Source organism: Bubalus kerabau, chromosome 1, assembly GCF_029407905.1.
Source record: "Bubalus kerabau isolate K-KA32 ecotype Philippines breed swamp buffalo chromosome 1, PCC_UOA_SB_1v2, whole genome shotgun sequence".
NCBI lineage: Eukaryota > Metazoa > Chordata > Mammalia > Artiodactyla > Bovidae > Bubalus > Bubalus kerabau.
The window spans coordinates 237,473,725-237,501,353 of NC_073624.1; the positions used below are offsets into that span (position 1 = coordinate 237,473,725).

Here is a 27,629-nt window from a genome sequence, read left to right on the forward strand (position 1 = left end):
TTGATTCAATATGAAAAAGACCTTTTATCCTTCCAAAACAATTTTAAAAATCAAAGTGGTTTGAGGACAATTTAGCATTTTGTAGAAACTGGTAACACTATCAAACAATACTATTATATTTGCAAACTCTAATTTCTAAAACAGAAAGCCTCTTTTGCTACTCTCTCCTTCTCTTTTTTCCTTGTATTTATTTCTGCCCTGACTCATTCTAAAAATCAGAGCCTGCCAGTTGTCAGTATAAGTACCTAGAACTGTGGCACTGAGGTAGCAAAAATATCATAAATTATACGGCTATTGATTTTCTCCTGGTGCCTTCATAGTCTACTCAATACCATTGCTTCTTCTAACTGCTAAAATACCATCCTCCTCCCAAAGAAAGCATTTAATGCCCTGTATTTCCAGAACCCTGAGAAACCAAATTTGTCTATAATGGAAAAATCATACTCACCTCCATTTTTCTATTGGATACATAGAAACCTGTACACACCATGATTTGAAACCTTGAGGACCCTATGCAATATCACATTTGGAGTCACTTTATTTACAAAAATAAGGGACAATCATGAAATGCTTCCATGTTAAATCCTCTAAGTCCCAGACTAGATGTCCTAATTCTAAGTTGTTTTCAGGTATTCTCGACAGCCTTGGTAACTGAGGTAGAAGTGTTTTTTTCTAACTTGTTAATAAGAATTCTTGATGGAAAAGAGGATTCATGAGATCTAAAGAGAATGTACAATTCTAAGAAGTATGTTTCATGTTTTGAAGAGACCTCTGCAAAGTTTTGGCAACAGCTCCCCACTCAAGTACTCTTGCCTGGAAAATCCCATGGACAGAGGAGCCTGGTGGGCTGCAGTCCATGGGGTCGCTAAGAGTCGGACACGACTGAGCGACTTCACTTTCACTTTTCACTTTCATGCATTGGAGAAGGAAATGGCAACTCGCTCCAGTGTTTTTGCCAGGGATGGGGGAGCCTGGTGGGCTGCCGTCTATGGGGTCGCACAGAGTTGGACACGACTGAAGCTACTTAGCAGCAGCAGAAGCAGCTGCAATGATCAGAAAGTTTGAGCCAATTTAGTATAAAAAATTAGGACTCTGTGACAGAGGTTGACTTTACACAGTTGAGCTAGCATTGCTCTACCCAGTGGCCCTGACTCATAGGAATGCCATGGGAAACTGACTGGAAAATTGTGCAGCTGATTGAAAGCACTCTGACACAGTATCTGGTCACTGTCTGCTACAGTCAATGGCATAACACTTTAGAATCTGGATCCAGGACTTAGTGATTGTCATCAATAATGTAGACATTGTCTTCTGCTTGAATAGGCTTCAGAGCTGCATTTTTCAAAGCTCCAATGCGAGAATCTTTCAATGGAATCATACTGTAGAAACAATAACATGAGTAAGAGAAAAGAAGATCACTTCTCAAGTATGAGCAGCATATTTGTTTATGTTCATTCAAGCCTGGGTATTTGCATTTCTCAGAGCCCCATTCAAACATCCTATGAAATGAATAGAAGCTTCCAGAATTGTGAATATGAAGTTACAGGAAATTATTTTTAATAAGGAGGTAGAAAGTCACACGTTTTAGTTTCAAAAAACTCACACTGGTCTCTTTCAAGACACTCATGCAATAGAACACAAAAATTTATAATCTAAGAAGGCAAATACCACACATCAAATTGAAGTACTAAACCAGGAGGCACAGTCTCAAAGACGGCCAGGAAATGGTTTGGCTGGTGTTTTTCTAGCTGAGGACTGTGACCCTTTAGCGAATGTTATTTAGTGGTATGTATCCTATATTTTGAAAGAGGAGAGTGAAAAAGCTGGCTTAAAGCTCAACATTCAGAAAATGAAGGTCATGGCATCTGGTTCTATCACTTCATGGGAAATAGATGGGGAAACAGTGGAAACAGTGACAGACTTAATTTTTGGGGGCCCCAAAATCACTGCAGAAGGTGATTGCAGCCATGTAATTAAAAGATGCTTACTCCTTGGAAGGAAAGTTATGACCAACCTAGACAGCATATTAAAAAGCAGAGACATTACTTTGCCAACAAAGGTCCCTCTAGTCAAGGCTATGGTTTTTCTGGTAGTCATCAATGAATGTGAGAGTTGGTCTGTGAAGGAAGCTGAGCACTGAAGAACTGATGCTTTTGAATTGTGGTGTTGGAGAAGACTCTTGAGAGTCCCTTTGACTGCAAGGAGATCCAAACAATCCATCCTAAAGGAGATCAGTCCTGGGTGTTCATTGGAAGGACTGATGCTGAAGCTGAAACTCCAATACTTTGGCCACCTCATGCAAAGAGCTGACTCATTGGAAAAGACCCTGATGCTGGGAAAGATTGAGGGCAGGAGGAGAAGGGGACAACAGAGGATGTTATGGTTGGATGGCATCATTGACTTGATGGACATGGGTTTGGGTGGACTCCGGGAGTTGGTGATGGACAGGGAGGCCTGGCATGCTGTGGTTCATGGGTTGCAAAGAGCCGAACAGGACTGAGCGACTGAACTGAACTGATAAAAAATATCAGAGTATATCAGATGCAGTAAAATAGTATTGCTTCACCTAAGAGTGTTCTGGATCACAGAGTCGAAAATCACACCCTGCCTTAACAGTCAAAATTAGAAAGTCATGGGTTAGATGAGTTTTATAACATGAATGCTCACAAATCAAGTTTACACAAAGGTCATTTGTGGAGTTTTGATATCAATGCTTTTTTAGAAGTTGTCTCTAGGCACTATTTTTATTACCTAAGCCTGCCCAGAAATTATATGAAATGCACTGAATTTTCACTCAGCTCTGATCTTTAAACAGATTAGTCATACATGTGTGGAAACAGGTTAGGTATCAGTAGCTCAAAATGAGTCAACATGATATAGTTGCCTCCAAAATAACATCATGAGGAAATACACCTTTTTGTTTTTGTTTTGTTTGCTTTTCTATATTATATAACATCTTCTACAATAAATATTTTCTTTTCCAATTAGGTGATTGAAAACTGAAACTTTAAAGAAGTAAACATTGAAAGAACAAAAATGAACTAAAAGGATGTTATCATTCATGATTTTCTGTCTGTAGGGAGCACTTATTTTTTTTTTCCACTCGGAAGCTGACAGTCAAAAACTTCTAAAGGCCTGATTTTTGGACTCTAAGAGACCTGTTGTGTGGTGTGACCATGGATGGCACTTAACAGCTCTAAACCTGTTTTATAATTTGTAAACTGAGAATACTACTACTGCCTGTCTCACAGGTTTATTGCTGTGAAGGGCATGCCTGCAATAATAAAATCCAGCATCTATGGAACACTTGCAATATGCTGGAGATTATTCAAGGCGTATTTTGTGGACTGGCTCATGTGCTTAACTCAGATATAAGAAAGATTGGGTACAAACATCCAATGAAAGAGAACTAAGAATAATGGATGGCAGTTAAAGAGGGACGAATTCAGAACAAAGAAAGACTTTGCTTAAAACCCAAGCTGGACCAGATGAAGTTTATTTTGTTGGAAGTAGGCAGTGGTTTCCTACCTTTACAGAGGCTTGGGGAGATGAATGCAGTGATGCATACAAAGAAGAAAATTTTTTACTGGATGAAGGGGTAAACTTGCAAAAACTGTAAATTGAAATGCCTGTGAGGCCAGACAACTAATGTAAATGAACAGAGCAGGCTGGGTATAGAATAATAGGGGCGGGTGGGAACCATGGGGAGCTGGAGGCATGTCCCTACCCCCTGCCTTTGCGGGTCTTCAGCCTGGAGGTGTCTTCCTGCAGATTTTTGCAGAGCTGCCTTCTGCTTCTTTGGGGCTCACTCACATAGCCTACTGCCCTGCTCCAGTATTCCCCATGGTATTTCTCTGGAAGTTTTATAAGGCCCTGCTTATACATTTATATGTTTTCTGTCTGTTCTTATCTTTTCAGAATATAATAGAGATTCCATAGACATGCAATAAACAAAGCGCTGAATGAAATCAAATACCAAACTAAACAACCCATTCAAATGATCCCTGAAACAATATCTGCAATTTAGTTCTCTTGCTCTAAGAGATAAGGTTTGAGGTGTTGTTTTTATAGCAGTTATGACACAATTCCAGAGAAATATAGAAATGCTTGGAGAAGGAAATAGCAACCCACTCCAGTATTCTTGCCTGGAGAATTCCAGGGAAGGAGGAGGCTGGTGGGCTGCCTTCTATGGGGTCGCACAGAGTCGGACACGATTGAAGTGACTTAGCAGCAGCAGCAGCAGCATAGAGATACTAAAATCATCACTGGAAGGTTGAACAGCAATGGAGGTGCTCTATATACTAGATTTTTCAGGATCCAGAGTATAAAATGGAGAACTCGGAAGGAAAAGAGGAGAGGGACAGAGAAATTTTCCTTATGTTTACTAGAATAAGAACATCAAAAGGCATTATTAACACAAACCATTTCAAACATACCGTAGTAGCTCCGCCTTGCTACCCAGGCAAAAATATCCTAAATTGAGGAAAAAATGAAGAGAAAATTAAACATGCAAGCCAAAGAGTTTTTATTTTTTCCAAACCAGTATATTATTATGATTATTACTTTAATATAAGCAATATCAGTACAGCTCTCAGAGTCTAAAAAAAATCAATTTAGAAGAAAGAATATTTTTAAAAAGGAGAAAAAAATTAATCTGGACCCTAACCTGATAACTCCAGGTAACTTCTCTTGAATCTCTAGGAGCCAAGTAAGCCCCTTGGTATAGAGTATCTTGTGCTTCATAGGTTTAGTGTATTGACCTACATGCCCTAGCTTACTTTAATGCCATTATATTTCACTGAAAAAAACCCTGAATATTGCACTTCTCCCATAGAAGACAGGCTTTACACACACATACACACACAACTGGTGGAAGGAGACTAGGAGGTATGGATGACTGTCATGTAACCCTTTGTTCTTCTCCTAGCTCTGAAATCATGTACCCTCCTAATGAATCTTGTGCTTCTTCTATTTAGTGGGTGTTATAAAACCATCAACAGTTTTACTCCCAATAGGAATAAAATATTGTTATTGAGGGAATGTGAAAAGAACAAAATGGGAGGGAACAAATCTTGTATATTACAATGGCTTTTGACTTCCAAATCTCAACTTTATACAACCAGTGCTTATTTCTCCATATTTAAATTCTCAGAATTTAAATATCATGTTTGTGGAACAATAAATTTAAGATAAATTAAAAAAAAAAAAGAACAAGGTAAAAACCAAGAAAGTTATATGAAACTGAAAACATGCGGCTCAAGAAAACTCCTGTGGGCTCAAGAATATTTCTGAATATTTCAGTCCTGAGGTGACTTACTTCTCCTAATCAAGAATACCACAAACATGACCAACAATGCCAAAATAGTAACCGAGATTCCAATGTAGACTCCCTTGTTGGTGCTCATCCATGTTTCTTGTGCCAGCGCCACAGTCTACAGAAACATCAGCAGATCAAACACAAAACAGAAAAATAAAGCGATCTTGTTAGAGTTACAGGCAGAAAACATTTCAGAAAATAATATACCCAGACAAATTATTGTTTATTGGCCCCTAGCTAGTTCTGGATCATGAGGGGTAAGACCAAATGATGTAAAGTTATAGCCTTATGATGAAATTCTAAGACAACTCAAAATTCAAAATGTATTTGGGAGTGGTGGAAATGTTTACATCTTACTTGCAGTGATATTTAGAGAAGGGTACAGATTTGTTAAAACTCAAACTGGATGCTTCAAATGACTGTGCTTTATTATTATAATTTATACATATTATAAAAAAAATAAGCTCTTTTCATAAATAATCCTCATATGATACTAATCAAAAACAATTTTGGTTCCTATATAAGTTGCCATGGTGGTGCTATTTGAATGTGTTCAGTTCCTGAAACTGGCCATTAATTAAAACACTTTTTTGAACTAGAATTCAAGATTCTATGTCTTTATAAATGGGCATGAAAGTAGCTGCTCAGATTCATGGCTCTGCTTAACAATTAAAATGCTGTGCAATTGGGAAAAAAATTCCTAGTGTGACAGATCATCACTTCCTAAAGTAAACCCAAAATATACCAGGTCATCATCATGCTGGCCTTCTTTACGTAGCTTAATTCTAATTCTAAAGATGTCCTACCAGGTAGGTATTTTTACAGAAAGGAAGTGAAAATCAGAGAAAAAGATTAAGTCTCAAGTCTCCTCCTGAATAAGAGTTTAATCTCTGGAGTCAGAATCCCAGACTAATTTTTGTTTAGTTGCTCTGTGACCCTAGCAAGTTATTTAGCCTCTCCAAACCTCTTTTGCTGTCAAATGCAGATTAAATAGGGTTCTTGGGAAAGGTACTTCAGGTACCTCCTGATAAATACTATGAGGAATACACAGGAGGGTGACCTAGCCTCTGAGGTGTCCTTGCCTAAATGGAAAACAGTCAGTGCCTTAGGAGGGAAAAGCTGTGTTATCACCTTACTTGTGGGAGGGAAAGCAGTTAGATGGAACACAGGGTTACAGGAAGCAGTCTTTGCTTGCTTTTTAAAAAACATTATGTTACATAAAAACTAAAAGTTCATTTTAGAGTGTGCAGCTCAGGATAAAAAGAGGAAAACAAAATTCAACCATGATTTCAACATCCAGAAATAGTTACTATTTCCATTTTTCATTATATACTCTTTTAGAATTTTATCTTTTTAGTAGTTTTCTTAACAGACACAGTTACCATATCCAATGTATACTACAGTATATACATCATTTTATCTTGTATCTATAACCTATTATATAATATATATATATATATATATATTTTTTTTTTTTTTTTTTTTCAGTTTTGGCAATGCTACATGGCATGTGGGATCTTAGTTCCCTAATCAGCCATCCATCCTCTACTTACTTCATTGGAGGCATGAAGCCTTAATCATTGGACTGTCAGGGAGGTCCCAATGCTATCTGAAAAGTTAGTTTTTTCATTTAACAATTGACACTGTCTTCTCATGGCAGTAAGTACACTGCAGTGACACCATTTTTAGTGGCAATAAATGGGCATGCTTAATTGATAAGTTATTAATCTCTTACTATTGAACATTTAGGTTGTTTATAACATTTTCATAATTATAAACAGCAGCAATGTATATCTTGTTTTATACATCTTTATGTATGTGTTCATTCTCCTCTTAAGATGCAGCTCAAGAAGTTGACCTACTGGGTAGAAATATATGCTGCCTGGTTTTAAGATACTTTGGAGACACTTGATATCTTCACGGTCAAGACACAAAAAGCCCACAATTGTGCTACCATCTATTGTGAACTTGCTTCTGTATTGCTTACATTATATAAAAGAGATTAATTGCTACTGAATATACCTGTCCTGCAGGTAACTGAGGTCAAAAACAATCTTCTCATTCAAAGTGTTTGTTTCTTTTTTTTTAAACTATCACAAGTCTGACTGACATGACATTTACATGGTAGCAGTTCTGCTATTTAACAAGCACAACAAATTCAGCCCATATCCATCAGATCAATCAGTACCCATATCATCAGAGTGATTAAAATCTTTCATATCATTCCTACGTGGTAGTGTTCTCATTGTCACTAAGTTATGCAACATAAGGCCATTTGAGGTCACATTAACCCCACTTTGCTTGAACTTGAATTTCTCTTACAATGTCCATGCTGCAATTTCTCACCACTTGCAATTAAGATTATTCTCATACCTGAATCTGTTCATGTTTTTTTCTTCTAAGAGTTATTTGCACATAGTGAAAGGAAAGTTGTTTCACCCAAGGGAGCAAAAAGTGAAAAATCTCACGGATAAATTCTTCTAACTTACACACAAAGATGAGGCTTTGATGAACATCATAAGACTATAGTCCCTTGGATTTTTCCCAAGCTAATTGTGGGAAAAGTGCAAGAACAAATTACAGAAGCAAAGAGTTTCAAGACTTTAGGACCTTAATATGTCATCATATGGGGAGGATTATATATGGAAAGACTAAGCAGTGGCCTCAATATTTCTCTATAGGACGAAAATTGGATGGGAAAAGGATATTAGGTGGCCTATGTTTAAGGAATCACACTTTCATTGAAATAATAATTTTGGTGGGGATGGCCCCCATTCCACTACTTCAATTCATGTTATTTCTCTAACAATGATCTAAGTCTTTCTTGGTATGTAATGTTAAGTCACTATGCCTGAATTAATTTACTCTTTTTTTCTTATTTTCTGGTCAGTAGAAATTCTGTCCTGGGTGTATATGTGTGTCTTGGAGAAGGCAATGGCACCCCACTGCAGTACTCTTGCCTGGAAAATCCCATGGACTGAGGAGCCTGGTAGGCTGCAGTCCATGGGGTCGCGAAGAGTTATACACGACTGAGAGACTTCACTTTCAGTTTTCACTTAGATGCATTGGAGAAGGAAATGGCAACCCACTCCAGTGTTCTTGCCTGGAGAATCCCAGGGACAGGGGAGCCTGGCAGGCTGCCAACTGTGGGGTTGCACAGAGTCAGACACGACTGAAGTGACTTAGCAGCAGCAGCAAAGTAAAATATAACTTTTCAGCTATCTAACAAGTTAGTGAATTTATATACACTTTTAAAATTAATTAAACTATCCCTCCTTAAGAGTCAAATTCTTTCTTCCTTTATTTTTTTAAAATTAGAAAGAATCAATCTGTGGACTATTCTGACAATAATAATCTCTAAATGTAACTTGATTCCAGAAGAGACATATAAGTGAATCAGGCTAATAAAATAGGAAGGAATATGCTTACAGTTTGATTGTTATGCCAGTGGGGATCATGAGATGGTGTCACAGTGCCATTTCCATCTGCTCAACAAGAAAGAAAATTAATAACAATTACAAAAAGATACTGAACTTTCCTGCAAACACCAAATATATTCACACTGCCTTCTGGTAATGAAGGGAAAGTTGAATAATCATATGGCCTAATGCTGTAGGCATCCCAAGAATAATACCAAGTTACTAACATTTATTAATTTAAGTAGTAAGGTTGTGCTTTTAAACCATTTTGTCATGGACCCTTTAAAAATGAACACTTTTTTTTTCCCTCCCTATTGGAGGAAAAAAAAAATGCATGCTCACAGAAAATTTACTGACAACTTTAGACAAGTCAGAGTGGTCCATTTTCAGAACTAGATTAAAAATTACCACTTACAGATAAATAATCAATATTTTCATGGCAGCTCAGAAACTTCCAGTGAGTGCTCAGAGGTCATTACACATCCAAAGAGCAGAACCACTCTGTTCAAAATGAACATTACATTGGTTTTACATTCAAAATGTGAGTGAAATGCACTAAGATACCTCAAACAGGTGGCATCCAACTCCTACATTATATGCCAGTGTGCCTAGACACTGATCCAAATGTGCCTTAGAAAATATATTACGTCACTCCCAAACCAGTATACCTTATACTACCAAAACTCCCAATATAAAAGGATACTATGCCTTAAAGTTTTGAATGCCCAAATTTTAATACTGTTTTGAAATATCTCTTTTGTCCCACAGAACATATACTATTGGCCCTTCTAAGCGACTATAGGTCAAATACAGGATTCTCTCTTTACTGAGTATCTATTACACACAAGCACTTTACATCCTTATATCAATTTTCTTAATCCGAAATTTTAGATGAGGTGCTGAAATGGTTGAAGTTTCCAACTCTACTAAAGGACAACAGCCTCAGCTTATAACCACCGCACACACTATGTTCCCATCCAATGTAAATTCTGCAGGTCTCAGAGATTCCCGTACTACTGACAGAGCTATAAAACCATCATGTTCTAATGGTAGTGAAAATGAACGAACCATATCCCCTTAAATTTTAACAGTTTACATAACTGTATCTACAATTTAAACATTCTGACGCTACTTCTTCAAGAGACAAAGACAGTGTCTACAGTCTAGTCTCTGAATATGACTTATGTTATAACCTTAAATCCTTAAGCTATAGAATGAGTGATGTTTTTAAAAAAATAAAAAGGTCTTGAGTCAGATGAAACTTGACTTCAGTGCTGACATGTCACTTACCAATGTGATCTCGATCAATGTCTTTTACATACACATTACATATATATGAATGTAAATGTATGTATTTATATTTCTAGCTGGGGTAACCTTGAACTACAAGCTCTTGATAGCACCTGTCTCATAAAGTTATCACATTAGATGATGCATGTAAGGTGCTTAACACCATACTAAACAAACATCAGGTATCACAATTATGTTGCTATATAACAATAGGAGGAAAGGGGAAGGGACACCGTGCAATGGATTTTCCAAATATCACGTCCTTCATTCCTTACAAACATGTAGAGAGGAATGAAACAACTTGCCCATGGACGAGCAGCTTGAAACTGCCTTTGATGGGGAGTTGAATTGGAAGCTGTTTGTCTCCAAAGTAGAACTAAATGTCCTCCTCAGTCTGGCAATGGCAAGAAATAAACCTGCCTTGAAAGAATTAAATGAGATAATGCACAACAATTTGCTGGCACATGCATCTGAAAAGGAAGGTGCAGGCCCTATGAAAACCAAAATTCCTCCTGGACTAACATTCTTGGCTTTGTGAGGAGGCTTTAACCCACTGAAGTGTGACTCGGGCACTGTGAGGATTTGGCTAAAGGGCCTCAGAGATGCTGCCAAGATGGCAGCAGTCACAGAAGTTGTGGGGATACAGCTGCTGCAATGTCTGTTCCATGCTGCCAAGTCTACTTGACCAGGTTTCAGTGACATATTCTAGAGAACAATTTCCCATTTTCTACTTTGTTCTTCCTCTTAGCCTAAAAGTGTGGGGTGCAGTTGCCCCAACTGCTCTTACCTGTATTTTTATCTGCTTTCTCTTTGTTTCTGTGCCAAGAAACACTTCACACCAAGGATTCCACTTTCAAAACCAAATGTCACTATTAGCTAATTTCAAGTAAATTGGTCCCTCTCTGAGTCCTGCTGCATGTCCATTTTCAATTAAGAGCTTCCTTGAATGATTGGCGAAGTAGGCCACCCTGGGTGTCTGCTGCTGCTGCTAAGTCACTTCAGTCGTATCCGACTCAGCAACCCCATGGACTGCAGCCTACCAGGCTCCTCCACCTGTGGGATTTTCCAGGCAAGAGTACTGGAGTGGGTCGCCATTGCCTTCTCCGTGGGTGTCTGCTACAGATTAGCAACTCCTGAGCATGATGAATCATACGCACAAGTCTTACAAAATCTTACAAAATCTGACCTTGTTGGATGCTTCACAGGCACATGGACAAATAAGCCAGTTTTGCATTACAAAGGGGTTCACATATGGCACTCTCCAAATTTACCACCATGGGTAACAGAGTTAGTTGGGAAAGATGACAATTCAATATCATCTTTCTCCATTATAAGAAAAACAAACTAATCTTACATCTCAAAAGAATATGGACTTTCCCAAACTAGGGAGAACTGGAGTCTTTGGGAGTGGAATAGCACAATCCTAGTGGGACCTGCCTCTTTGGCTTTGGTGTCCATGTCCCCAATCCAACTCAAAGTGTCCATGTGAAATGAAAGCTCGACAAGGCAGCAAGGGAGCCTCCTGGCTCTGTGTAGTGTCTGGGGCTTAGAGGAAGCATAAACAGGCGACCAGTTCCATCTGGACCAGTTTGGATTTAATTGTTTTAAGGCTCTGTCCAGGGAAGTATGCCCAGAAATAAGTTTAAAAACAAAGCTGATTCATTTTATTTAGAAAAATGTGGATATGTATGTGGATGGTCCCAAATCATACAAGCTGCCTGTGTCACTCAAATGTACGTATTTCTGGACATTCTAAGTAACAGTCATAGTTGCCACTCTATCACTTACCTTGTAACTGTGTCTCCAGATCTTTATCTCAAATAACACTTGTAAGAATAAGTAATATTTCCTCCATTTTCCAAAGGATAAAAACAGATTCAAAGAGAGTAATAAGACATTTGTCCAAACTGCATAGCTGAGTGGAATAGCCATTGTTGGCATTCAAGTCATGCTTGTCTTATTTCAGAATACGTGCTCTGAAAAATGTGCTAATATTATCAAAATTTGAATGTTCCCAGGTGTTCAGGAAAGAAACTGAAGTTACCTGTTGAACAAGAGTGCCATGGTGAGCTGGTTATGTTTCTTTCATACAGGGTAGTAGGCTGGCTTTCTGCTGTCTGAGTTGGAGAAGATAAAGAAGCTATAGGAATGACAAGAATGGGAAAATAGTGTTCAATTAGTGGAGGAAAATTTACACCCCCAGCAGAAAGAACAAACAAAACTAAATCAGAAATCACCCTTTGACTCTTTCTTAGAAATATATTAATAGATGTCCTTGAGGTATTACCCTGCTATGTAAGCATTTCATTATCATGAATAAATCTGATCTAGATAATGATCTCAGAGCTTAACAACAGAATTATTTCACTTTTTATACTTCTTTTGTTGTTCAGTTGCTAAGTCGTGTCTGACTCTTTGCAACCCCATGACCGCAGCATGCCATGCTTCTTGTCCTTCTCTGTCTCCTGGAGTTTGCTCAAACTCATGTCCATTGAGTCAGCAATACTGTCTACCCATCTCATTCGCTGCCACCCTCTTCTCCTTTTGCCTTCAATCTTTCCCAGCAGCAGGGTCTTTTCCAATGAGTCAGGTGTTTGCATAAGGTGGCTGAAGCATTGGAGCTCCAGCTTTAGCATCAGTCCTGGGGTTGTCATAAAAATTAAGGGGCTTAATACTTATAAAGCAGTTAGGATGTTTCCTGACACAGGAAACAGAGTAAGCATCAACTTCATCAAAATCGTATCTTCAAGTATTGGGTTAGGCTTCAAAATGGATTAAGTGATCTCTATTCAGAGCTCCTTGTAAGACAGAATCTCATTCACCTGGCCCTGTTCTGGCACTCTTATTTTTTCCTCATAATTCTATGCTAAACAGGGCCAAATGCATCATCCTTCTTAGATGTCCATGACCAGTGGTCTGGCTTTTTTTTTTTTTTTTTGCTATTAATGATTCCTTTAAGAATCTAATAAAAACCATAAGTCCCTCTCACTCTGAAAATGTAAAGATACAAAAGATGAATATAACAGGGTTCAAGTGGTTCACAGATTCTGTGAAGCCAGGCTTGGAAACCTGTTAAGAATCCCTACCCTAGATTGTCTATATGCCTTAACACAGTGCCCTGGATGGTGTGTATCCTTACTTTAAACTTCTGCACTTAGAAGTACTTTTGCTTACCTGGCTGGAGGTCCTCTGTGGGTGCTGGCATTGGAGGAGCAGAAGTAGAGGACCTCACTGTCACTGGAGCAGTGGTGACTGTCATGGTTGGAGTAGTGGTGTTGATTGTTGTTGGCACAGCAGTGGTGGTGGTTGTTGGAGCAGTGGTGACCATTGTGGTTGGAGTAGTGGTGGTGGTGGTTGTTGGAGTTGTGGTGGGTGCTGTTTTTGGGCTAGTAGTGGTGGTTGTTGTAATAGTGGTAGTCGTTGTTGGAGTAGTAGTAATGGTTGTCTTTCTCGTAGTGGTGGTTGTTCTTGGAGTAGTGTTGGTGGTGGTAGTGGTTCTTGGAGTAGTAGTAATGGTTGTCTTTCTTGTAGTGGTGGTTGCTTTTGGAGTAGTGGAGGTGGTGGTGGTGGTTGTTGGAGTCGTGGTGGTTGTTGGAGTCATCGTGGTTATTGTTTTGGGAGTAGTAGTGGTGGTTGTTGGAGTAGTGGTAGTCATTCCTGGATTAGTAGTAACAGTTGCCTTTCTTTTAGTGGTGGTTGTTCTTGGAGTAGTGGATATAGTGGTGGTGGTTGTTGGAGTCATGGTTGTTGTTGTTTTGGGGGTAGTAGTGCTGGTTGTTGGAATAGTGGTAGTCATTGTTGGAGTAGTAGTAATGGTTGTCTTTCTTGTAGTGGTGGTTGTTCTTGGAGTAGTGCTGGTGGTGGTAGTGGTTCTTGGAGTAGTAGTAATGGTTGTCTTTCTAGTAGTGGTTGTTGTTCTTGGAGTAGTGCTGGTGGTGGTTGTGGTTCTTGGAGTAGTAGTCATGGTTGTTTTTCTAGTAGTGGTGGTTGTTCTTGGAGTAGTGGAGGTGGTGGTGATGGTTGTTGGAGTCGCGGTTGTTGTTGTTTTGGGGGTAGTAGTGGTGGTTGTTGGAATAGTGGTAGTCGTTGTTGGAGTAGTAGTAATGGTTGTCTTTCTAGTAGTGGTGGTTGTTCTTGGAGTAGTGGTGGTGGTGGTAGTGGTTCTTGGAGTAGTGGTGGTAGTTGTCTTTCTTCTATTTCTTCTTCTTCGAGTAGTGGTGGCAGTTGTCTTTCTTCTATTGCTTCTTCTTGGAGTAGTGGTGGCAGTTGTCTTTCTTCTATTGCTTCTTCTTAGAGTAGTGGTGGCAGTTGTCTTTCTTCTATTGCTTCTTCTTAGAGTAGTGGTGGGAGTTGTCTTTCTTCTATTGCTTCTTCTTTGAGTAGTGTTAGCAGCTCTCTTTCTTCTATTGGTTCTTCTTGGAGTAGTGGTGGTAGTTGTCCTTCTTGTAGTGGTAGTTGTTCTTGGAGTAGTGGTAGTGGTTGTAGGAGTAGTGGTGGTAGTTGTTGTAGTAGTAGTGGTGGTGGTTGTTGTCGTTGTAGGTGGAGCTAGAAATCAACATGAAAGCAGGGATTCATCAAGCAGCAGGAAACAAGAGACTCGTGCTGGGCCTGTGCACCAACACAACCAAGCACACTGTCCCCAGGCAGAACTCAGCACTTATCTCCCATGAACTCCAAGTTCTTGTCATGGGTCAACTAGAATCTGTGACTGAGGAGGGAGTGAAGACATGGTCACAACAAGGCAACAGCGGCATTTAAAGGATGATATTTTGGGAGGTGTTGCTATTAAAAAATGACACATGGGATTTGTGTTGAAGCACTTTGTACAGACTAGTCATACATATCAGATTTACATATCTTCATAAGCATCTGTGAAGGAGGGGAAAGTGTCTAGAGCCTGAAGCTGTCTTTGTCCTCTCAGCAGTACATGACTAGAACCCAAATAGTAGTTCCCAAGAACCAGACTATTGACCAAATAAATAGCATTTGCTTCTGTCAGTTCTAAGGGTACCCTCCCAACATATCTGCATCCTAAATGTGGATTAATTCACATCATTAACATACGCTGGATAACACAGATGCCATATGCCACCTGGGAAGCCCTGAAAACAGTCATAGATAGTATATACATGAATGGATGGGGCTGTGTTCTAATAAACATTTATTCATTAAAAAAAAAAAAACCCGTTGGTGAGTTTATTTTATAATCTGATCTGGTCCTATGGCTACAGTTTGCCAACCTGGGTCTAATAGTGTAGTTACAGATTTTGAAGAACAGTGCTGTCTCAATCCCCTCCCTGCAGTTTGAAACGAAACCTAGGAAAAAGAGGAAGCAAGAAAAACATCTGATCAAAGGAGTATAACAAGGAAGAAATTTAATCAGCTTGTTTCACTAATGTGTCTTGCTCAGGAGTAAATACTTCCTAAGGAAGAAGCTAGGACACTAAGGCTAGGAAAAACTGCTGAGAAAGAGCCCTATGAGAGGTTGAAAGTAAGCTCATTCTCTGAAAAGTTTAAGAAAGCTCAAGTAAAGTATTGGGTTGGAGGCAGAGAGTCACTTTGGCTCAGTTATGAACCCGTTTCCCACTGGACAGAGCAGTCACTTTGCAAATACTCATCTATTAAAGAATTTATAAGCACTATAAATGTCCCCTATTAATTTATTTCTTCCTCCAGACAAATCATATAATTTCACAACTCCAGAAATAATCTCTTCCCCACACACAGCCTCCTGCCACATGTATATAGCACCAGCATCTTTTGGCTTTTTTAAATTGCCTCCTAGATGTTTTCACGGAGTCAGCTATTTTCTGCATCACAATTGACCTGATTTTACTTGCCTTCATCAAATAAGCTAAGTGTCCTTGATGAAGTTAGGAAAAATTATGAAATTAAAATATCAAGTTCATTTAAACTAAAAAACAGACTTATATGGGCTCTGATTTGGGTTCTGTTTTCATTAGAAACTTTAGTGGGAGAGTACTTACTATGAAAGAGCATTAGAAACCAAAAAATCCTTTAGAACCTGCTCCTTTCACCAAGTGGTAAGAAAAATTAAAATGTCTACATCAAGATAGAAACACATAAACTTCCCAGAATTTTGGATTTCACAAAATTCTTAAAAGCCAAAAGTGAACAGTTATTGAGATGAAAATGTTCTCATATTGCAATAGGGCAATTTTAATTTTTAAACAAGCAATTTAGTGATATGATGTGAGTGAAAGTGAAAGTCACTAAGTTGTGTGCAACTCTTTGTGACTCCATGGACTATAGAGTTCATGGGATTCTCCTGGCCATAATACTGGACTGGGTAGCCATTCCCTTCTCTAGGGGATCTTCCCAGCTCAGGGATCGAACCCAGGTCTCCCACATTGCAGACTGATTCTTTACCAGCTGAGCCATGATATGGTGTGAATTGTGCTTCAAAAAATCCAAGGGTAGAGGGAGGGGATGAAACTACATAGACTCTTTCAATGTATATGCAACAAAATTGAGTTGACAATTGTCAAAACCAAATAATACATCTATTTGACAGGACATTATATTACCTGTTTTATATGTGTGAATCTCTCTATGAGTCTTAAAATGTTAAGAAAGAACATTTGAAAATTCTGCAAAGAAATGACCTCAGAGAAAAGGTAAGATTTTCAAGAAGAAGAAATTCAGCTCCATAAAAATACTCATTATATTTCAGTGTGGAACAGTGCATACTTTTTCATGAACCAACTAGTGTTCCTGAAGCACTGCTTCAGGAGACAGTTTGCTGACTGGGAAGATCCTCTAGCCTATGGTCTTGAATCAAGGTTAGTCTTAACACTTCACTCTACACAAAAACATGGAGAAGGCAATGGCATCCCACTCCAGTACTCTTGCCTGGAAAATCCCATGGACAGAGGAACCTGGTGGGCTACAGTGCATGGGGTCGCACAGAGTCGGACACGACTGAAGCGACTTAGAGCAGCAGCAGCAGCAGCTACACAAATAAAAGATATTCAATTGAAGAGTTATTAGAAAACAAGATCATAGGAAACTTTTCTTTCCCTACTAAAGGAAAAGAAAGTTAATATCAAATAGAAAACTCTTATCTCTGGGAACCCACAGGAAGTGATCAAAGAAGTAGGAAGATAAGCTCACCTGGATTGATCCTCAACTCTAGGGTGGTTTTTATGTCATTGAACCACCCTCTCACCTCAATTCGGCAACAATACAAGCCACTGTCAGACACGGCAGCATTGTTTATGGTCAAAGACACATCCCTTCCACGAATATTGCCATTTAGCTGATAACGTCCATCCCTCCGATAGGTGACTCTGTATCCATCAGTCCGGATGATGTTAGTTCCGCAATCAAACCATGGACATGCCCCTCGGCCCCAACACATGCTTGTGACTTCTCCATTATAGTAGCAGGGTAGAGTGACACTCTGACCCGCCACTCTAGTCACTTGATTGTAAGAGGTTACACCATCTGTAAATAAAGAGAAACCAGAGCATGAGGTCTCAAAATTTTAACTTTAATTTTATTTTAATTTTGTTCTTTATATAGTTTATGCTGTTTGAAATTATCTAACTATATCTTGAGTTTGTAAATTTAACATATGCATTTTTCTTGTAAACATATTCTTTAGCAGTATTATTATTAACCAGATATATTTGAGGATGAAACATCATATAAACATCTTTCTGTATTCAGGATTACTTTCTAATAGGACAGATTTATGAGAGAAAGTATCAGGATGTTAGGTAGGTAGGATAGGGAAATGGAGTCCAAAATGGCGGTGGCTAAAAGACAAGGAAGGTCAAAGGAAGTTCCGAGGACCAGAGTGAAGACTTCAGGCAAAACAAACAGCACTCCTGGCTAAGCCCAATTTGCATAGGGCAGGCTCAGGGAGAGGAAAAAACATAAAAGGAAGAGCCAAAGCGCTTTCTCACGGACTCTCTCTCCCGCGTGTGTGCACTGTTTTCTTTCTCTTTCTCTCTCTCACTCTCCTGCTGTCTTCTAAATAAAATAGAGCTGTAACACTGATTTGCCTAAGAGCTGTAGCACGGTTTGTCCAAGACCCAAGAGCTGTGATGTGCCAAGGGTTTTAATGTCCATTGCTCCAAATCTTTGTTGTGACGAGACAAAGAACCGAGGAACATACACTCACGTGACATCTATGGTGCCGTGACTCGGATTTAACCTGGCTGAAACAACCTTTGCGTGGAAGAGGCCAAGCACAGCAGGAGCCCAACTCAGCAAAGCTCCCAAGCTAGAAGCGGAAGGCGAAGAAACCCAGCGCAGGGGAAGGCCCATCGTGCTGGAAACCAGGACAGCATAAAACGAACTCAGCAGCAAGCTCACGCAGCCCAGTCTCAGATTCCAGAAGACCTCCGGTTAAGGTAAGAGGTCCTCGCTCCTATGGCTGGAGGGACCTTTACAATCTCTCGTTTCTTGTTTCCTCGAACCTCCCGTGAATAGGTGGGTGGCAGGGGACACAATTGAGGGACTCTTGAGAAGCTACTCCTCAGCATGTCCCAAAAGCGCTATCTGCTGAGCCCCAGTAGCTGTTACACAAGCCAGTGGGGGTTCATCTGTCCTTTATCTTTCTGTGCCAAGGATCAGACCAATGAAACTGTGAGCACTGGTAAGATATTTAGCAAATCTTCCGATGGGCTATGAAGGGGATTCCTTGGCACGTTTTTCCCATTGCTTTTTCCTCCTGTCCTTCAGCTCTCTCCCAGGACTCAAGCCCGGCCAAAACTAATGAAACTCAGGCTCTGATGTCTCATTGCAAAAATTCATTGAGAGACAAAGCGATAAGAGGTGGATTTGTTAGGATCCAGAGAGAAGCCACTCTTCAGGGTGTGAACCATTGCGGAGGGCAAGGGCTGGGGCCATGGAATTAGGCCTGGCTAGGTTTTGTGAAGGGATGGAATTCATATGCTAATAAGTGAGAGAATCATCCCAGCCATTGGGGAACCACTTTCTCCTCCCTCGTGACGTGACCTTGTGCCTTGGAGCTGTCCTGCCACCTCTGGGTGTGTCTGTTGGCTTATAGATTGGGGATTAAGGTTTACTTGAATTTGACTTGTCATCTTGGACCCAATTGATTTTAATTACTTTACATTATACCCTTGTGTTATGTCATTCTTTCAAAGGTTGTGCTCTGCCCCCTTCCCTCCTGTTTCATGCTCTTTTCCTGAGCCCCATCCAGACCCACAAGGTTGCCTCTACAATCTTCTGGAGAGACAACCAGAAAATAGCTGGCCTTGGGAGGGAAATACTCTATAATATTCAACCCCTAATCCTACCCAATACTGGCCACACTGGAGATCTTGGGGAAGCCAAAACTCCAGTCTGGGGGATCCCAGGAGGTCATCATGCCTTGACCTGCCTAGGGATTGGTCTTCAAAAGGTTGTCACGCCTCAACCTGTTCGGGGATCCTCTAGTCCCAGGGGTCTCAGGAGGTCGTCACACCTCGACCTGCCCAGGGACCCAATTCTTGGGAGGCCGTCATGCCTCGATCTGCCCAGGAATTCGATCTCTAGGAGGCTGTCACGCCTCAGCCTGCCTGGGGATCTGCACCCTGACCCGGGGTGCCTGGCTCTCAGGTTGCAACAGTACTAGGTAGGATGAGCTTACATATCTATTCCTGTCCACGGTGAGCAAACTAGCAATGAGTTACAAACCCCTTAATTCTACCCAGCTCTGGTCACACTGGAGATCTTGGGGATGCCCAAACTCCGGTCCAGAGGGTCCCAGGAGGTCATCACGCCTTGATCTGCCTAGGGATCGGTCTTTGAAAGGTTGTCACGCCTCAACCTGCTCGGGGATCCTCTAGTCCCAGGGGTCCCAGGAGGTCATCACGCCTCGACCTGCCCAGGGACCCAATTCTTGGGAGGACATCACGCCTCGACATGCCCGGGGATTTGATCTCTAGGAGGCTGTCACGCCTCAGCCTGCCTGGGGATCTGCACCCTGACCCGGGGACGCCTGGCTCTCAGGTTGCAACAGTTCTGGGTAGGAAAAGCTTCAGAAAGACTCACCCCTAAGGAAGTCCACCCATGGAAACATAAAGAAGCCTGTTACTTGTGGGACTGTGCCCAGTCTCAGCAATAGCTCAGGAGCCAATGAGAACCCCATTACCTTTCTGGAAAGGCTAAAAGAGGCACTCCAAAAGTTTACCAACCTGGACTTAGACTCTTACGAGGGACGGGTGATTTTAAAGGACAAATTCCTGTCCCAATGTGCATCAGATATCAGAATTAAGTTACAGCAGCTACAACAGCAGGACCCTGCTGCCTCTTTAGATGAGATGGTCCAGACGGCCACCAATACCTTTTATAACAGAGAACAGAAGAAGGAGGCCAAGGCCCGGGAGAAGGAGAGAAAGAAAGAGACAAGCCATGCCCAGATGCTGGCCGCCCTCCAGAGAAGCCCTATGGCAAACCCAGAGTCCTTGAGGGACAAGGCACGAGACAGATTCCTGATCTGTAGACAGGCGGGGCATTGGGCCAAAGAGTGTCCAAACCGTGACAAGTCTCCTAGAATGGCTTGCCACAAATGCCATCAACTGTGACATTGGGCAGCACTCTGCCCTGGGGACCCAAGAGCCTCAAGGTCAAGCGCCAAGCCTACCTTCACGATGGTTCAAGAGGACTGAAGCGGCCCGCTCCAGCCAGCCTGCCTGTCACAGATAACCATCACGGGGCTGGAGCCCAGGGTGCAACTGGATGTGGCAGGTAGGTCCGAAAATTTCTTGGTTGACACAGGGGCTACCTACTCTGTCTTGATCTTCTACTCCAGAGCCTTCTCTTCCCAAACCTGTACCATTTTGGGTGCTACAGGAAAAGCAACTACTAAAAGATTCACCCTAGCACTTCTTTGTTGCTGGGATGGACAAATATTTTCCCACCAGCTTCTGGTGGTCCCTGAGTGTCCTACTCCCTTACTGGGAAGAGATATACTCACTAAACTGGGGACCACCCTTGTGATGGGAAGTTTTTCAGCCCCTAGAGCTCTACAGCTCCTGGTTACTACTGAAGAACCCATTACACCTTCAATAGAGAGGGACCAAAAACTATGGGAAGACAAAATTAACCCCCAGGTGTGGGACCAGGGGATTCCTGGACGAGCCCACCAAGCTGAACAGGTCATCATTGTCCTCCGAGATCCCACTCGGTTTCCTAACTGGAAACAATATCCTCTCAAAAGAGAGGCTCAGGAGGGACTACAGCCTTTAATAAATAAATTCCTTGCTTGTGGGCTATTGGTCCCCACCAGTTCGCCATGTAACACTCCAATCCTCTCAGTAAAGAAAAAAAGACAGAACCTGGAGACTGGTTCAAGATCTCTGGATCATAAATGAAGCTGTAGTCCCCCTCCATCCCACAGTACCCAATCCCTATGTAATCTTGGGAGAAATCCCACCCAGTGCCAAGTGGTTTACAGTCTTGGATCTCAAAGATGCATTTTTTGCATACCACTGGCTAAAGAATCTCAATATCTTTTTGCCTTTAAGTGGGAGGCCCCAGGAGAAAAACACCAACAGATGACTTGGAAAGTATTACCTCAGGGGTTCAGAGATAGCCCCCACCTTTTTGGACAGGCCCTTAGCCAGGATCTCCTAGATCTGGACCTGGGACCTAATGGGAAAATATTACAATATGTAGATGATCTACTAATCTGTTCTCCAGATGAGAAAAGTGCCCAACAACATGCAATTCAGGTTCTAAAACTGGCAGAAAGGGGATATAAAGTCTCCTGTGCTAAGGCACAGATGGTCGAGACAAAGGTCACTTACATGGGAGTTCAGATTACACACGGGTCCAGGAGGCTGTCCTCTGATCGGGTACAAGGAAACCTCCAGTTGCCTTCCCCCATGACTCGAAAACAATTGCAAGCTTTCCTGGGGCTAACTGGTTATTGTAGAATCTGGATACCCAATTATGGTCTAATTGCCCAGCCCTTATATAAAAGCTTAAAGGGACGAGATGATTCAATCCCACTGATGTGGGGAACTCCTCAAAAGAAGGCAGAGGCTACACTAAAACAGGCCTTAACTCAGGCACCTGCCTTGAAGTTGTCAGACCCAGAAAAAGCATTCCAACTTTATGTCCATGAAAGAGAGGGAATATCCTTGGGAGTATTAACTCAAAGGTTGGAATCTGAGCCCCAGCCTGTAGCTAACTTATCCAAGAGGCTCGATCCAACTACCCGAGGTTGGCCCCCCTGCCTTCGAAATCTTGCAGCTATTGCAATCATGATAGAAGATGCTTTAAAACTCTCCTTTGTGGGCAAACTATTTTTACCAGCCACCAAGTAAAACAACTCCTAAATGGGAGAGGCCATTTATGGATGTCTGACCAAAGAATCCTCAGATATCAAGTAATGCTGATGGAAAATCCAGGCCTCACTATATCCCCTTGTGAGGTTCTTAACCCAGCCACCCTCTTCCCTACCCCCGAGGGCTCTCTCCCCTTTCACTCTTGTCTAGAAATCTTGGACCACTGGACAAAACCCCGAGAGGGATTGTCAGAAGATCCTCTGACCAATCCTGAGGAAATCTGGTACACTGCTGGAAGCAGCTTTGTCTTAGATGGAAAAAGAAGAGCCGGGTATGCAGTAGTCTCCAATTTTGAGACCATAGAGGCTAAGCCTCTGCCACCTGGTACTTCAGCCCAATTAGCTGAGCTCATAGCCCTGACTCAAGCTTTAGAGCTGGGAAAAGGAAAAAGAATAGCCATTTACACTGACTCCAAGTATGCCTTTCTGGTGCTACATGCACATGCGGCTGTTTGGAAAGAAAGGGGCCACTTGACCACCCGAGGGTCCCCAATCAAATATGGTGATCAGATTCTTCGACTCTTGGAGGCAGTCCACCTGCCCAGTGAGGTTTCAGTCTCCCACTATAAAGGACACCAAAAAGGGAACACAGAAGTGGCATGAGGGAACCAAGCAGCTGATCAGGCAGCTAGGAGAGCAGCATTACAGAACCATGACCTAATAGGGATTGCCACCTTAGTTCCACAGACTAATTTTCCAGAAACTCCTTCATATACTGAAGGTGAAACTCTTAAAGCTAAGAGCGAGGGCTTTCAAGAAGATCATATGGGGTGGTTCCAAAAGAAGGGACTCCTTTTTCTGCCTGGAACCTCCAATGGAAGTTGGTTAACTCCTTACATGCCACTACTCATTTAGGAGAAAAAGTCCTCCACAGATTACTAGAAAGGTCCTTCAGAGGAACAGACTTCCAAACAACTATAAGACAGGTGGTCTCCTCTTGTCCCACTTGCCAATTAAACAACTCCCAAGGAGCTTGAAAACCCTGGCCCAGCCGTCCAACAACGTGGGGCCTACCCAGGAGAGGACTGGCAGATGGACTTCACTCAGATGCCAGTTTCTCAAGGGTATGAATACCTATTAGTTATGATAGATACATTCATAGGATGGATTGAAGGGTTTCCCACTCGAACTGAGAAGGCTGAGGAGGTGGTAAAAAAAACTGATCCATGAAATCATTCCAAGATTTGGTCTGCCCAGGTCATTACAAAGTGACAATGGGACATCATTTACTTCTAAGGTCACCCAAGGGGTCTCGAAAGCATTGGACATTACTTATTATCTCCATTGTGCCTGGAGGCCTCAATCTTCAGGAAAAGTAGAAAAAGCCAATCAATTCTTAAAATCAGTGATAAAAAAGATAACCCAGAAGACCTCCCTGGGATGGAAGGAGGCTTTACCAATAGCTCTCCTCCACACCCGCATTGCCCCTAAGGAACAGGTTGGTCTTAGTCCTTATGAGATGCTATATGGGAGACCTTTTGTTTATGTCAATGACCTCTTCCTAGATCCAGAGGTTCAGACCCTCCAGTCTTATACCATGGCCACTGGGCAATTCCAACAGGATATATGCTTGTGGGGTATGAACCAGGACCCAAAAGATTCTAAAGAGTCACCACTATATGCTCCAGGGACTCAAGTCCTAATTAAAGTCTGGAAAGATGGGTCCCCAAAGGCTCAACTCCAGCCCACATGGAAGGGCCCCTACCCTGTAATACTTTCTACCCCCACAGCAGTCAAGGTACCAGGACATGACTCCTGGATTCACTGCTCACAAGTCAAGCCGTGGAAGAAAACAGAAGAGGACACTAGATACACCTGTGAGCCCCCGGGAGATCTCAGATACCTATTCAAAACTACAAATGAGTGTCATTCTAATGAACACCCCCAAAATCTAGTTTCTGGGGATAAAATTTCTCAGGATAACTCTAAAGAGCCAACACAGCTTGACAGAGACTGTACTCCAAAACAGACAGGAGATATATCTTCTGATCCCTGAACAAGGAGGGACTCGAGCCATCCTGGCCATGTGAATTTAAAATTGACTAATGTCCCTACTAGTCCTTGTTATGCTATATTCATGATGCTTATGATTATTCCATGTACTGTCAATTGGCTAACCTGTTTTGTCTCTGCCCAGGTCAACCAGCTACAACATGCAGTGACAGTTCAACAAAAATATAAAACTACAGCTGACCACGGAAAATATCAAACTCCCTTGGACACCGCTATAAGGACTCTGAGGATTGAGACTAGCAAGAGGGGGAGGCCCAATACCCCTCGCTGTCCCAGTTCAGCAGGAAGTAGCCAGAAAGACCTCGATGCCCCTATTCCCAAAGAATTGGGCCGCCCATCTCTTGAGGGGGGAATGTTAGGTAGGTAGAATAGGGAAAAGGAGTCCAAAATGGTGGTGGCTAAAAGACAAGGAAGGTCAAAGGAAGGTCCAAGGACCAGAGTGAAGACTTCAGGCAGAACAAACAGCACTCCTGGCTAAGCCCAATTTGCATAGGGCAGGCCCAGGTGGAGGAAAAACATATAAAAGGAGGAGCCAAAGCACTTTCTCAAGGACTCTCTCCCGCGTGCTTGCGCTCTTTTCTTTCTCTCTCTCTCTCACTCTCTCTCTCTCCTGCTATCTTCTAAATAAAATAGAGCTGTAACACTGATTTGCCTAAGAGCTGTAGCATGGTTTGTCCAAGACCTGAGAGCTGTGACGCGCTGAGGGCTTTAATGTCCGTTGCTCCAAATCTTTGTTGTGACGAGACAAAGAACTGAGGAACATACACTCGCGTGACAAGGATAAAGGGCAGAAATATGTTCAGTCTTTTGGTGAATATGATTCAAATTCCTCTCCAAAAGGTTTGAAACAAATGACACTCCAGTAATCCATCAATGTGTGTGCATTTTATCCTGTGTTTGACAGGTATCTGCTTACTAAATGTTAATATACACAGGCGGCTTTTCCTCTCCCCTAGATTCAGTCACTGTCTCAGTTGAAATCTGATTTTAAAAGAGAGTTGCATTTAAAATTTTGATTTTCAATTTTATTGCAATTTTTTAAATGGCTATACAAAAAATTTCACCTCACAAATCTTCTCTAAGTTAAAGAAAAAACAGCTAATATCCTACTTTCAGCATCATTGGCTAGAAGGCAGAAGCCTAGTAAAGTCTTTAGAAATCAGTTTTTAGAAAAAAGGGTTTATAATACTCTCAGAAGGAACTGAGGCTTATAATGGGCTTTGTTGTTTTTGTTTAGTTGCTTAGTTGTATTGGACTCTTTGCCACCCCATGGACTGCAGCCCTTCAGATTCCTCTGTTCATGGAATTTCCCAGCAAGAATACTGGAGTGGGTTGCCATTTCCTTCTCCAGAGGATTGTCCCGACTCTGGGATCAAACCCATGTCTCCTGCATTGGTAGGTGGATTCTTTACCACTGAGCCATCTGGGAACCCCATCATGGGATTTAGGAGTGATTAAAAAAACATTCAAGCAGGGATCCCTTCTTGTGAGTTGATGACTGTCCTGCAATGGAGCACTGTCCAGTTAGCCAGGTGAAACCAAAAAATTGGACAATATTCAATCAAATATTAAATTTTACCTCTTAAAAACAAACAGGCAGGAAAACTGTCTCCTGCAGCAGTGGTTTAAAAAACTGTATTGCCAAATGAAGTCTGAGTGGTCCTTAAAAGAAATCTGAGATTCAACAACCAGTCATAGTTAGAACTTGGCTGTAAATCTGGGAAATGCTCTGGGAATAAATCACTCATTGTTATATAAAATAAGTCCAGTTTTTATTACCGAAATTCTGATTATATTTAATTTTGCTTAATATCATTTTTGAATTATAAAGGTAATTTATGCTGATTATAGAAATTTGTTACAGAATATAAATTAAAACTGTACTTTTCCTCATATCCCTACTCTTGGGTTTTGTTTTTTTTTTTAATTTAGGATCATGTCTATTCCTAAAAATTTCCCCTATCTCATAGAATGTTAAAATATGAGATAAATTAAATAATTTTGTCTATTAAAAATTAAATTTTTTGCTTATTGATTAAAAAAAATTTTTGGCCACATGGCACCGCATGTGGGATCTTAGTTCCCCAACCAGGGATAGAACTCATGCTTCCTGCATTGGAAACACAAAGTTTCAACCATTGGAAAACCAGGGAAGTTAAAATATTTTCTTCTTAAAAGAAACAGTTACACATGGTTAAAAAAATCAAAAAGTACAAAATGGTACAATAAAGGATTCATCTCCTTCCCACCCATCCCCATTTCTTCTTCCCACCCTCGTCCACGGTTACTCTCTTACATACACTTGAGTAGTTCGTGCATACACATCCATATTCCTACTATTTTTTTTTTTAATTTAAACACAAAAGGCAGCATAAACTGAACTGTACTGCAGCATGCCTTATTCACCTACCCATAGATTTTTTAATTCTTAGAATTAAGCAATTCCTTTGGCTTAAGTTTTCAGCTTGGTTCTTTGCTCACTAGTTGATCCCATTACCTTTGACAAAGTCCCCCTCTACCACGCCCACACACCCCCTACATACCCCCTACATCCTTGGGGTTCCAAAGCACAATCCACCTATTCACTTACCTGGAAGGAGTAGGAGGCCCAGGATGGCTACCCAAGGGTGCATGATGCTATTGGCCTGAAGGAAAGAGAAAGCAGACTGCTTGGTGTGGCCTTCAATCAGATGGTATCAGAACAAGTCTTAATTCTCAGATTGCAACTTCTCCTTTCACCCTTACAGGGTGAATCACATAAGCCTGCCTGCAGGAAGCAGGAGCACACTTGCAAATGCTTCCGCTGTCTGTCTGCTCCAGGTGACTGAGAGCTCTGCCCCTTCCAACAGACAGGCAAAGCTGTCCTCTGAAACAGTGCCTACTTACCCAGCTCCTTTCCTACACCTAGAGTCCAAACTGACTCTAGGTGCTGACAGAGGAGATGAGGGAGCAAACATGAAGGAAATGAGAGAAAGGCTTAGCAGGGAAAGCCAGAGCAAAGGCCAGATTTCCCATGGCAAAGGTACACTTATCCTTAGCCTTGAAGATGAGTCACCTGGCTTTCTGGCGAGAAGAGGGTACTTCTTCTTTTGTGGTCACAATGGCTAGTTCCCAGCCTTAGTCAAATTATCAAATGCCCACTGAGCTAAGAACTGAGAGTTGTGATTTCACTTATGGCTCAGGAGACTGCCTCTCAGATAGCTCTGTGGAACCACTCCCAAGAGGGATGGAGAGATAAGCTTATATGTGATTTTGGAGAAGT

General features: G+C 41.4%; 1 protein-coding gene across 2 annotated transcripts; it reads right to left on the minus strand.

Moving 5' to 3' along the window:
- Nucleotides 1-522: 522 nt before the first annotated feature.
- LOC129636656 (hepatitis A virus cellular receptor 1-like) lies at nt 523-27,545 on the minus strand. 2 transcript variants are annotated; one of them, XM_055560229.1, is made up of 9 exons: nt 27,423-27,545; nt 26,958-27,012; nt 17,161-17,493; nt 13,201-14,571; nt 12,071-12,166; nt 8,747-8,802; nt 5,318-5,432; nt 4,437-4,473; nt 523-1,379 (listed from the first exon to the last, which is right to left on the minus strand). In XM_055560229.1, exons 2-9 carry the CDS (start codon nt 26,998-27,000, stop codon nt 1,277-1,279), a joined length of 2,154 nt encoding a protein of 717 aa, XP_055416204.1. In that variant the 5' UTR covers nt 27,001-27,012; nt 27,423-27,545; the 3' UTR covers nt 523-1,276. The 2 variants fall into 2 exon arrangements, with proteins under 2 accessions (XP_055416204.1, XP_055416196.1); XM_055560221.1 differs by having other exon boundaries at nt 27,254-27,468.
- Between the last annotated feature and the right edge of the window lie 84 nt (nt 27,546-27,629).

What these genes read in the sequence shown, in the direction of transcription:
- LOC129636656 (XM_055560229.1), bottom strand. Translation starts at nt 27,000, where the DNA reads ATGCACCCTTGGGTAGCCATCCTGGGCCTCCTACTCCTTCCAG. An exon ending in CACAGAGGACCTCCAGCCAG is followed by an intron (nt 12,167 to 13,200) that starts GTAAGCAAAAGT and finishes TCATTCCTATAG; the next exon opens with CTTCTTTATCTTCTCCAACT. An exon ending in AGCAAGGCGGAGCTACTACG is followed by an intron (nt 1,380 to 4,436) that starts GTATGTTTGAAA and finishes TTGTTTCTACAG; the next exon opens with TATGATTCCATTGAAAGATT.